The 12,531-nt window shown below is 39.4% G+C and overlaps 1 protein-coding gene across 1 annotated transcript; it reads right to left on the bottom strand.

Moving 5' to 3' along the window:
- Positions 1-568: 568 nt before the first annotated feature.
- Positions 569-12,093, bottom strand: STEAP1 (STEAP family member 1). Its single transcript, XM_047696112.1, has 5 exons — positions 11,977-12,093; positions 8,101-8,189; positions 4,510-5,022; positions 3,763-3,927; positions 569-928 (listed from the first exon to the last, which is right to left on the bottom strand). The coding sequence occupies exons 2-5, from the start codon at positions 8,182-8,184 to the stop codon at positions 671-673; spliced, it is 1,020 nt and encodes a 339-aa protein (XP_047552068.1). The 5' UTR covers positions 8,185-8,189; positions 11,977-12,093; the 3' UTR covers positions 569-670.
- Positions 12,094-12,531: the final 438 nt, after the last annotated feature.

Raw genomic sequence — 12,531 nt, 5'->3', positions numbered from 1 at the left:
TGAATTATGTAGTCTGTTGGGTTAGCGAGTCCTGACAGCAGACGTCTACTTGCTCTTTGAGGAAATGGTTCAAGGTATGCTTTCACCAATGTATTATTTCCAACTGAGTTGTATCTAACTCATTGAGAGAAAAGTTAATTTACTTTTTCTCTTGGATAGCTTGAGTTTTATTTTGCCTGGACATATATCTGATGTTATTCTGTTGCTTTACTTGTGTAGACACAATCTGTGTTTTTTTGCAATTGGTATTTCACGAATAATACCCAGTTACGGGAAAAGGAAACCTATCTTTAACAACAATCATAAATAATGGATATACTTGCATGGTAGAACCAGATAATGTATTTTTTCATGCTTCCTTATACCTTTTAATGAGTTGTAAGGATGGGGACTACAAGGCCTTTTATTTATAATGCTATACAGTCTGAGGAATCAGATGTGATTGTTTTGTTATGCTTAGTTCTACTGAACATAGGGAATGTGCTAAAGATTGCTTTGTTTATTGCTTTGAATCAAATCTACAGAGAACCACACATACTTCAAACTCATGACTCAGCTGCAAAGATACGTTAAGACTCTCAAGTGGTCATTTTATTAAACGAATACAAATCTGAAACATTTATGGTAAAATATATCAATATTGAACAAAAATGCATGTAAACAAGTGATTCTACAACTGGGAAGACATGTCCGTTCTATTAATTTTGGTGACATCTTCCCAACCATGTCTAATCTTCAGAATCTTCTTCCTCAAGCATGGTAGGAATAGTATGGCTTTACAAAACAGGACAACAATAGGAAGGAAAACCGCTATCATAAAAGTTGGAGGTGTATACCACACAAATTGTTTTATATCTACCCATTTATTCCAGGCAAAAATCAATGCATGTATTGTGCCCAGCAGAAGGGAAACAGTTCCTAGTTTGCTCTGCAAAAGAAAAAAAAATGATCTTGTTGGGATTGGTTGAATAAGAATTTATTCCATCCTACCTCTTCTGTTCTGTTGAAATTCCTTCATACATCTGTAATCACTTCCCTGTCATATTTCTCAACATTGTCCACTCACATCTTTCCATTTTCCTCACATATTCCCCACCTCCCCTTCCTTACTTTGGGTGGTATTTTGCCCCCAGTTTATTTAAGTTGAGAAAATTCACAATCAATCTCCTTTCAACCTCAGCTAAAAAGCACCATCTTTCTTTTCTCCATACTTTGTTCATCTGTCTTAGGATGTTTAATTTATGGTGCTTTAGGGGCACCTGGGTGGCTCGGTGGGTTAAAGCCTCTGCCTTCGGCTCAGGTCATGATCCCAGGGTCCTGGGATGGAGCCCGCATCAGACTCTCTGCTCGGCAGGGAGCCTGCTTTCCCCTCTCTCTCTGCCTGCCTCTCTGCCTACTTGTGATCTCTATCTATCAAATAAATAAATAAAATCTTTAAAAAAAAATTTATGGTGCTTTGTCTCTTGAGCATTTGCCTTCATTCTGCCTATCAAGAGACATCTAAAATCAGGGACTTTCACTCATCACAGATCCCCTGCAGAATAAAGACAATGATTTGTGCATTTTAGGTGCTCAGTAAATATTAGCAGGTTGACGATTAGTGCAAAAATCAATTTGATGTCAGTGACCTTTATCAATTATGAAAGCAACCAAAGTAAGTGACTCTGATTTTGGTACATGAATACTAAGGTAAATGAGCTTGGCCTATGTTAAAAATCAAACATCCTGATAAGGTGGGAAAATGCCAACAGCTATTTCCACTCTTGAAACAACACATAGAGATAGGAAGATGTGAAGAAAAATTTCAACTTGTACTGGGATACTTGGCACTGCCCAGAAAAAGTTGCTCAAAAATACAGTTGTTCACCTATGTAATTTTATAGCATTCTGACAATAGCTCTTCTAGGTAAGTTTTGACTTCTATTCGCTTTACTGGAAATGGTCATTAATCTGCCAGAATGAATCCAACTCACAATTATTCAGCAGTAAGCACTCTTAAACCCCAATGAATACAACCAAACAGCTAAGTTTATATTTTCAAATATCAGTCTCCAAGGTAAATCACAGAACAACTAGTTCTCAGATTGTAAAGGAAAAGTTTCTAGGTTATTAATTGAAAAATCCACATGCTTGGTTGAATATTCCTCTTACCAAATGTGTTCTGTATACTTACTATGGACTAGGTCTTGTACGGCTGGGTAGTCAAGATGCAGTGCCTGAATTCCTAATTAAATCTAAAAAGTGGTGCTCAGGGGTGCCTGGATGGCTCAGTGGGTTAAGCCTCTGCCTTCAGCTCAGGTCATGATTTCAGGGTCCTGGGATCAAGCTCCACATCGGGCTCTCTGCTAGGCAGGGAGCCTGCTTCCCCACCCCTTCTCTCTCTGCCTGCCTCTCTACTTACTTGTGATCTCTGTCTGTCAAATAAATAAATAAAATCTTTAAAAAAAAAAGTGGTACTCAGCATACATGTGACAGGCAGAACAAATGTACAAAGAAAGTTATTTAATGAGGAACAGAGAACTCTAATGGCTATCCTACTATACCTACACAATCAGCAAGTACTGTGCTTGGAAAATGTGGCACCATTTCCAAACTCTATTGTAATAATTCAGACGGAGACAGGTTTTCCTGCTTAATCAGATGTCCTGATAAAGAGTCTGTAGGAGGACATGTATAGACGTGTAGAAGGGATAGTGCAGAAATGTCTGTGTGGGAACTTCCAAAAATGTCCACCCGTAAAAGCTAAAGCTATGTACTTTAAAAAAATCTCAGCAGTGCTTATGATTATATTAAAATTAGTCCTCTGCCTCCTGCTGTTCTTAGGCTGTAATCTACCAGGAGAAGATGAACCTCAGTAAATCCGAGATAATTTTGAATCCCAAGAATACTGAGAAACTCCAAGTCAGTAGGCTACATAAAATACAAGTTGGAAAAAGCAGTCTTTAAAATTAAATATTAGAAAAACTTTGGTAGTTAAAACTCCAAATTTCAAGAAGAGTTGCTTTTTTAAAGGGAGTACACAGCTGTGTAACATAAAAGGCATTAAGTAAAATCAGAGGGCAGGCAGAAGAATATGTTTATTTGGGAACGAATAAACCATGACTATTAAATTCCTAAAATATCACCCGTGTTGTTATTAGGTGGCTAGAAAATTGTCTAACAACATTCAAATGTTAGAAATTGCGGAAGAGGGAGAAGCCGGCTCTCTGCTGAGCAAGGAGCCCAATGCGGGTCTCTATCCCAAGGATCCTGGGATCATGACCTGAGCCGAAGGCAGCTGCTTAACTGACTGAGCCACCCGGGTGCCCCCAAATGTTAGAAATATTTTTCTTTGTGTAATGCTTTTTATTTATGTCTGGAAAACACTTCTACTTAGAAGTGATAGGGAAAAATTATTGGAGAGCACATTATTGATTGGAACAAGTGTGGGATCTTTGCTACTAGAAAACCATTTGTTATTTTTTATGGGGCAAAGTCAATATATTTGATGATATTATAAGCGCAGAAAAGATTGGCCTTTTGGGGGCACCTGGGTGGCTCAGTGGTTTAAGCCTCTGCCTTCAACTCAGTTCGTGATCTCAGGGTTCTGGGATCGAGCCCCACATGGGGCTCTCTGCTCGGCGGGGAGCCTGCTTCCTCCTCTCTCTCTGCCTGTCTCTCTGCCTATTTTTGATCTCTGTCTGTCAAATAAATGAATGGGATCTTTAAAAAAAAAAAGATTGGCCTTTTTGAGGGATCAGAGTTATTTGATATACAATTTACCTGAATATAGTGAAATTCTCTCCATGTCAAAGAGTCACTCACAGATGGAACAGAGGTCACAGCTAATAGAGCCAATATTGCAAGTGCCACAATTCCCAGAGACACATAAATTTCCATTCTCCACACATCATGCTCAATCCAGGCATCTTCTTTATTTTTTTGGACCTACCAGAGGGTGAGAAGGGGAGAGAAGGAATGCAAACAACATTTGTTCCCGGCAGATGAATCTCCTTCTACGTCCCCTCTGTCTACGATGGAGGACCTGATAACTAGGAGCCTCCGCAAATTTGTGGCTTTGTTTGTGCATTCTTCTGTGAGAAATGAGTTGGAGCTATCAATCTCTTTCCTGGAAAATATATATATATATAACTTGTTTACTAATTTATATCATAATTACTTGATGTAATGTGCATGCTTGTGTGGTAGATAAGAACAATGAACATTAAAAAGTTATCTCATGAGGGGGACAAAGGCTGCTGTGTAGCCCTGTTCAGGAACAAAATATGTGTTTAGGTTGTTAAAGTTATAGTTTACTATTTTCAACTAAAAAAAAATTCTTCCTTGTGAAATTATATACAACCAAGCTCCAAAGGAGAGTTATGCTAAAACACTGAAAAATGCAGATTACCTTCCCGACACAGAATTTCAAAAGAGGTTTGGGGTATTGATATTAAAATAAGAAAGCCTTAATTTGTTGGAAGACTTAGACTTTTTAGTTCAGCGATGTGGGCAGTATGGTCATCCTACCTGTTGATATGCCCAGTTGAGCAACTTGTATCTGTAGGATCGCCTCATTGGATAGGATAAACTATAAATTGCATGCAGCACAGCAAAAAAGAAACTGAGAAGCCCCAGTTGTTTTCTTGTTAACATCCATCTATCCAACCAACGTGGAAATTTCTTATATTTGGTTCCATTACGAAGCTGTACCACGGCTGCTATGACCCCGGGCAAATAGACCAGTGCCAGGAGGGTAATGGACACCATTGGCAAGACTTTGTTGATGACCAGGATTGGGATTTTATAAAAATACTGTTGGTGGGAAGTTACAAAAGGGTGAATTACTTCCCTCAGAAGAGTGTACAAAAAAGTCAGAGATGACACGACAGCTGCGATTTTAACTGGCCAGCGCCACATTGGAAAGAGTTCTTGTTTGTGCTGAAGCTGGGCAGGGCAATCAAATCCATCAAAGTGGGTTGTTGGGTGCATGTGAGAAAACACAGGTCTTTTCAGCGTGCTGGTCTCTCCTGAGTCCTTATCCTACAAAGCAAAGAAAATCAACATCTTAGACAAATAATGGGATTTCTCTTCAATGCATTACTTACTCTGTTCATGGTGCTTACCAGTAAAAAAGGGCATTCGGAACCTTGTTTTTGGATAGTGGTTAGCTGAAGATGTCACAGTCTATGTAGCACTGATTGAATATGGATTTAGCTATGTTGGGATTCTCCATTAATTTCTGTTATTTGATTTTCTTTAAGACAGAGGAATACATGCTTTTTTCTAAAGACAGAAGATTATCTATTAAAGCTGAGACCATTGTGTTTCTACCTTGAAGGCATGGAACAATGGAATAATGTAAGTGAGAAACTAAAATTGAAAACGTAAAAAAAATCCAGTAGTCTTTGGCAAAAATAATAAAACTTGTATTTGTAATGGTTGAATTTGTTTTATGATATTCTTATTGGTAATTGGGCAACTCTCCACAAAGAACTGAAGAGCGAATTCTTCATTAATTCAAGTACAAAGGGTCAGGAATAATATACTCATTACAATCATAACAAATAGCATGGAGGACATGGGGAGTTAGGAGAAGGGAATTGGGGGAAATTGGAAGGGGAGGTGAACCATGAGAGACTATGGACTCTGAAAAACAGTCTGAAGGGTTTGAAGAGGTGGGGGGGTGGGAAGTTGGGGGAACCAGGTGGTGGGTATTAGAGAGGGCACAGATTGCATGGAGCACTGGGTGTGGTACAAAAACAATGAATACTGTTATGCTGAAAATAAATTTTTAAAAAATGATAAAAAATAAAAAAAATAAAAATATATAATTTCCATCATGCTGTACTTTGATTTTGTATTTCTAAAATATCTCATCTGTGTAAGTAATCATTGACAAACACTCTATCAGAAGGTACAAAGGTTATATACATAGTTAAATCCCATAGAGATGATCTATTTCCTAAGAACATTATACTTCTTTATCCAGATGCATTTCTGAGCAGTTAACAATTCAAAAAAGGTTACGTTGAATATTTTGTCCTTTCCCCAGCTGACTGATATACCAGAAAATTAAAAAAACAACAACAATGCTTCTAAATAAGAACTTAGGATGTTTCATATTCTGATGATTTAATGATTTACTTTTTCACCAACTACCTTTTTTTAAAATAATTTTTTAAATTTTTTTAATAAACATATAATGTATTATTAGCCCCAGGGGTACAGGTCTGTGAATCGCCAGATTTACACACTTCACAGCACTCACCATATCACATACCCTCCCCAATGTCCATAACCCAACCACCCTCTCCCTCCCCCCTTCCCCCCGCCACACTGTTTGTTTTGTGACATTAAGAGTCTCTTATGGTTTGTCTCCCTCCCGATCCCATCTTGTTTCATTTATTCTTTTCCTAACCCCCAACCCCCCCCCCCCCAATGTTGCATCTCCACTTCCTCATATCAGGGAGATCATATGATAGTTGTCTTTCTCCGATTGACTTATTTTGCTAAGCATAATAACCTCTAGTTCCATCCATGTCCTCACAAATGGCAAGATTTCATTTCTTTTGATGGCTGCATAGTATTCCATTGTATATATACCACTTCTTCTTTATCCATTCGTCTGTTGATGGACATCTAGGTTCTTTCCATAGTTTGGCTATTGTGGACATTGCTGCTATAAACATTCGGGTGCACGTGCCCTTTCGGATCACTACGTTTGTATCTTTAGGGTAAATACCCAGTAGTGCAATTGCTGGGTCGTAGGATAGCTCTATTTTCAACTTTTTGAGGACCCTCCATGCTGTTTTCCAGAGTGGTTGCACCAGCTTGCATTCCCACCAACAGTGTAGGAGGGTTCCTCTTTCTCCACATCCTTACCAGCATCTGTCATTTCCTTACTTGTTAATTGTAGCCATTCTGATTGGTGTGAGGTGGTGTCTCACTGTGGTTTTGATTTGTATTTCCCTGATGCCGAGTGATTTCACCAACTATCTTATTCCTCATTTCTTACAGCTCTCTATGTAAAACCATAACATTTTAAAGTTTAATGTGATATATTATACTGTTCATTTCCTCATTTTATACAGAGTAACCTTAACTCACATAGTTCTTTATAGTTTTTAGTGTTCAAAAGTCGCCTCTTGCCCTTTGACTTTTACTTTCAGTGATAAATCACTGTTATATCCTCTGCTTTTTCCAGCTGCTCCATTTAGAAGGGAATTTAGCATGATACAGCTTCTGTCATCTCTACATGTTGAAACAATCTAAGTACAATCAACTGAGATCAATTTTCTGGTTAATGATGAAAAATTACGGAAAAGCAATTATGATGGTTAACTTGAAAAATGAAAATATTTTTATTTTATGCACAATTATTTTAGAGAATATGTACCTGTAATATCTTCTTATTCCTATTAAAATAACTCACAAAAATAATTTTAAAAAGTGATGTTATATAAAATTATTGTATAGACTATCTTTCCTATTAAAATAACTAAGATAAAATACTTTCTATAAGAACTGCAGTTGATATCATTTAGAAAGGCAAAAAGAGATCGGAACCAAACATTTCTACCACTTTTTCAGTCAAATTATATAAGTAAGAAACATTTAATCTCCTGGTGGCATAAAAGTGGGACAAGTGATTCTTATTCCAAAATTGAATTTATTTGTTTAAATGGTGAATCATCAATTAACTTGATGATCTCTTGTTAAGCTGCCATATTGCCTATGGAAAAAATGTATGCTTACAAAACCATTGTTATATGGGCACTGATGATTCTCTTAAGAAACTTAGACCACAGAATATTAGAGGGAATTGGAAGGGCCTTGGAGCTGATCTGGTCCACTCTCTCATTTTATAGATAGACCAAGACCTGGAATTTTCAGTGACTTATTCGAGGTTATTCAGCCAAGTCCATGACCATCATCAAGGTACAATTTCTCTTATCTACCACCCTGAACCTTTCTTTGCCCATTGCAATGTCAGTGATAGGAATCAGAGTGAAGATACCTGTCGACTAGGATGAAAAATCATTGTTTCAACCCTAGGAGATACAGGACAGCATTGAAATTCTGTTTCTAGATTTCAATGAAGTATTATTAACATATTACCAAATAATCATCTTCTTCTGGATTTCTCCTAGGCTTCATTGTCCAAAGTTCTTCTTGGTTTGTAATGTCTTGTCTGCTCTCCATTAGTTCTGTAAAATAGGATAGTGTCAGCCAGCAAAGAAAATAAATATCATTATCTTCCTCATGTCTGTACTATTTAAGACATTAATGTTTGATAGGGCAATAGAAGAATTTACTCACACAAGGACTAGAGTGGCCTACAAAATACAATTAAAATAGTGACTGATTTACCATTTAACCTCACATAATCTGTCAGAATCTCAAACCAGTGTCCTTGTGTCAATAACAGCTTTGTTTTGTCCGGCTATTGGTGCAATGAATGACAAACATGTCTATAGGGAATTCAAAGGGTCAGATGTTACCTTTTATAAGTTAACTCCAGGTGCCCATTTAGAGGAAAGCCAGCTCTGCTCAAAGGTAAATAGAATTAGGAAAGATTTTTTTTTTTTTTTTGAGTGGAGTTAGCTGATATAAGATTATACTTTAGGAAGTTATATTTGATAGACTTTTGGGGTTGATACTGGAATCTGAAATACTAATTAAATGATTTTATGGGGAAATGCATTCTGAGGTTCAGACAATAAACAGAATAGACACTCTCGGTAAAGTGAACCCTGATAGTGGCGCAAAGGACCAAAAGGCTGTATATTCAGAGTGTCATTTTCTCATCAGAGTAACAGGCTGGTTTTTGTTGATAAGCAAGAATTTTTAGTACATTTCCAATGGAATTATTGAGTTGTGTTCAGTCACTGATATGCCTATTCTCCTTGTCAACCCTGTGGAAATTAATTTGGTCAAATTTACTACCTGACAAAGGAATCTTTGCCTTAACACCCTTCACAGATCCTCCTCAGGCTTGGTGTAGCATTTTTTTTTTTTTTTTAAAGGAAGGGAACACATGATATCACAATACTATTTGTTGTTTTTATTAGTTCTAAATTTATTTCTAGAGGAATACCTCACCAATTTGCACTTTATGAAATTCAATGAAAAAAACAGATTAGATATATAACAACTTGATTATGAGAAACAAGTGTTTCTTAATTTCAGAACACCTGTAACACTTTACTAAGTGGAAAGTTGTTTCCAGGAGTGGCTTAAAATACTTAAAACATTCTCTAAATTTAAAGGCTTGATTTTCTCAAAAAATAAAGAGAAGCCATCTTTCTGTCATGCCAATCATTTACCTTTGTTCAAGCGCTCTGAGGACATTTGCCATATATTATGTATTTTGACATTTTGCAACATTCATGCTGAGGATATTTGTTTTGGTCTGCCCATATTTCCCCCCTACTTTTTAATGATCTAAAACATTTCCTCCATTTGGAGAAAGGTCCCTCCTTTGGCATATGACTCAGTTTTGGCTAATCAGAATTCTCTATTCCCTTGATGGCACTGACTGGCTTAGGGATGGCATAACCCTAGTTGAACCAGTTAGAGTCTTTCTCTAATATTTATATAGAGGAGTGGAAGATAAAGAGATGTCTAACTCTTTGTTAAGTTGGTATGATTGAAGCCTACTGTGCTTTCTTCTACAAGCTCTAAGGAGGAAGATGTCTTCAAGAGAACAAAAGCAAGCCACCACACTACAGTACAAGGAAGAGATGGGGAAAGACATAGAAGAGTGCTGGTGGTATATTTTAAGTATTTACAGTTCCTGAGACCAGATCATGAAATTTTCAGTTACACAAGTCGATATACATTCCCCTTTTTTGCTTGAGTTTGATTTTTGTATCATTGTATCATTGGCATGCAAAAGAGCTCTGAGTAAAGCAAATGCCAGGTATTTATGGAGCTCAACTCTATGACAGACACAGAGGAGGAAAGAGAAATGAGACTTTGTGTCTGTTCTGGAGGAGACACTCTATTTCCTTAATAAGTATAATTCCAAATCATTTAGTGATTTAACCAACATTATAAATACAGTAATCTGGGAGGTATGTATGTGTCTAGGAATAGGAATAGAAGGTTTTTTTCCCCTGAGATTTTATTTATTTGGTAGAGAGAGAGAGAGAGAGAGAGTGCATGTACCAGCAGGGGGAGGAGCAGAGGGAGAGGGAGAAGCAGGCTCCTCGCTGAGCAGGGATCCTGATGAGAGGCTCCATCCCAGGACTCTGGGATCATGACCTGAGCCAGAGGCAGACAATCAACTGAGCCCCCTGGGTGCCCCAGGAATAGAAGTTTTATTTACTGCAACCAAACAAGAAATAATTCTCTATGTTTAGATGGTTTCACTCTGTGTTGTAGGATGGCAAAGATTTTAACATGCATATCTACACTTATTCAATATTAACTCATTAACTATATTGTGAACAATAGTATCAGGCAGCGAAAATACGAAGTTAAATGGGATGGAGCCTCTGCTCTCACAAACTCAAAGTCTAGGGGAAAAGGCAGAAATTTCAACAACTGTACAATGGATTCTAAAGAAAGAAAGTTTTATAGGCAGATCGTGGCATGGAAAGGGTGAGGGTTCTCTTGTAGACCTGGTCCTGGGGCCTCAAGCAAGTTGGCAGTGTTTGCTGATTGAGGGCCACTTTGTACAGAATCTGGGTGAAAAGGCAAAGTGGCCTTGGAGAAGTATCCACCCATTCATCTGCGTGGTAGGGAGACCATGCTGGAGAGCAAGGCCAAGGAAAAGCCCAGAGCAGTGAGGGAGCCTGTTGGCTCTGTGGTCCACAGTCCAATTTGTGCCAGAAGGCGAGAAAATAAAATATCCGTCAAATAAAATATGTTGGTTTCCATCAGACATTACCCAAATATATAATTTAAATTCCACAGTAACATCTTTTCATGAAAAAAAAAAAAAAAGAAAGAAAGAAAGAAAAAAGAAACAACACAGTGTTCAGATTTTAGGAACTCCAGATTTGACCCAAAGTTCTCTAACTCTCATCCCTTTAAAAAAAGCAAAACATATTTCTGATGTGACTGTTCCGTTTTGCTGTATGAGGATGGCTGACCTGATGTTCCTGCTAAATATTGACACAGCCCAACTGACTCATGTTTTTGTCAAAGAGTTTAGAATATGAAGAAATTCAATGACCGGAGCACAATATGGATTGCACTGCATTTCCAAACCTTCTACACTTTAAAGTGTATATTCGCTTCCCCACATTTAACTATGTAAAGGTTAAGATGTTTTTCTTCACTGGGCTGTTTTTGGTTTTGTTTTGTTTTGTTTTTAAAGCATTGCTTAATATCTGTGTTAAATCTAAGTAATTGTCAGGATGTCGTGGGGATTTTTTTTTTTTTAAGAGAAAGAAATTTAGAAGTGTTTGTAAATTTTATGTCTACAAACCCATGACATATATGAAGCCTTCCTTGATCGCCTATTTGGAGAGAACTTGAACCCCAAACCCGAGCCTGAAAGAGCAGGACTAATGTTCCCAGAACTTAAAACGAAAACTCCCTGTTACTAGGAAACCTGAAGGCAAGTCACAGGATTTTAAGCACTGTGTACCAATCATTCCTCAATGCTATGCAAACTCGCGGCGATTTTTCCCAAGTTGGAAAACCTGCCGTCAGAATCCAACCGAAGGGCAAACTTAACAACCCATCCTATCCGCCGGGCCCCCAGCGAAAAGACTTCCTTAGGAGTCCCTGGCTTCCAGCCCCTGGACCGGCCACAACGGAGCAGTGTGCTTCGGCCGAGAGCTGGGCTGGAGGGCAGTGCGTGCTGGAGCCGCGCATAAGGGGTGAATTGAGCTGCTCTCGCCTCGGAACGCCGCCTCCCCGGGACTGGGGAGGCTTGCAAGCCGCTACACCCCTCCCGAGGCTGCAAGCCCGCGCCCGCTCTCGCAGGGACACGCCGAGGCGGGGAGCAAGCAGCGAGTCGGGACGATTTAAGGGACTCACCCGCTCCTCGACGCGACCAGAAGGTAAGTTGCGGCGCAGCTTCTGCGAGGACGCGCCAGCCCCACGCGGCGTCCGAGCCCCGGAGCGCGGAGCCTGCTCCTCCGCGGCAGACCCCGCCTCTTTGTCAAGGGCTCGTCCAGCGCCACCTGCAGGTGTCGGGCGTCCTCAGGGCTCCTGCCTCGGAGGGGCAGCCCTCCGGGGTCCCAGCGGCCAAACCGAGCGTTTCCCCACGTTGCAAGCAGGCCGTTCCAGGTGGTGTTCTTTCGGATGGCCCTGTTTCCCCCTGAGGCCTGCTCCTCCCGCTTTCGTTAATCTCCCGAGGAACGAACGTTCGTGCAATTCTTGGGAGCGGTGGTTCTCAAACTTTAACGTGTATCACCGGTGGGCCTTATTAAACTAACGGATTGGTCGCCTTCCCCCTCACGGTTCCGTGATCCTCAAGTCTGGGCCTGAGATTCTGCATTTCTAGTAAGTTCCCGGTGATGCTGGAGCACCTTCAGATCACACTTTGAGACGGACTGCTTTAGAGCTTTGCCAGCCCGCTTTAAACTTAGC

This window comes from Lutra lutra, chromosome 11, assembly GCF_902655055.1.
Source record: "Lutra lutra chromosome 11, mLutLut1.2, whole genome shotgun sequence".
Classification (NCBI taxonomy): domain Eukaryota; kingdom Metazoa; phylum Chordata; class Mammalia; order Carnivora; family Mustelidae; genus Lutra; species Lutra lutra.
The sequence above is the reverse complement of the archived record's forward strand: the minus strand, read 5'-3'. Positions and strand labels throughout refer to the sequence as shown.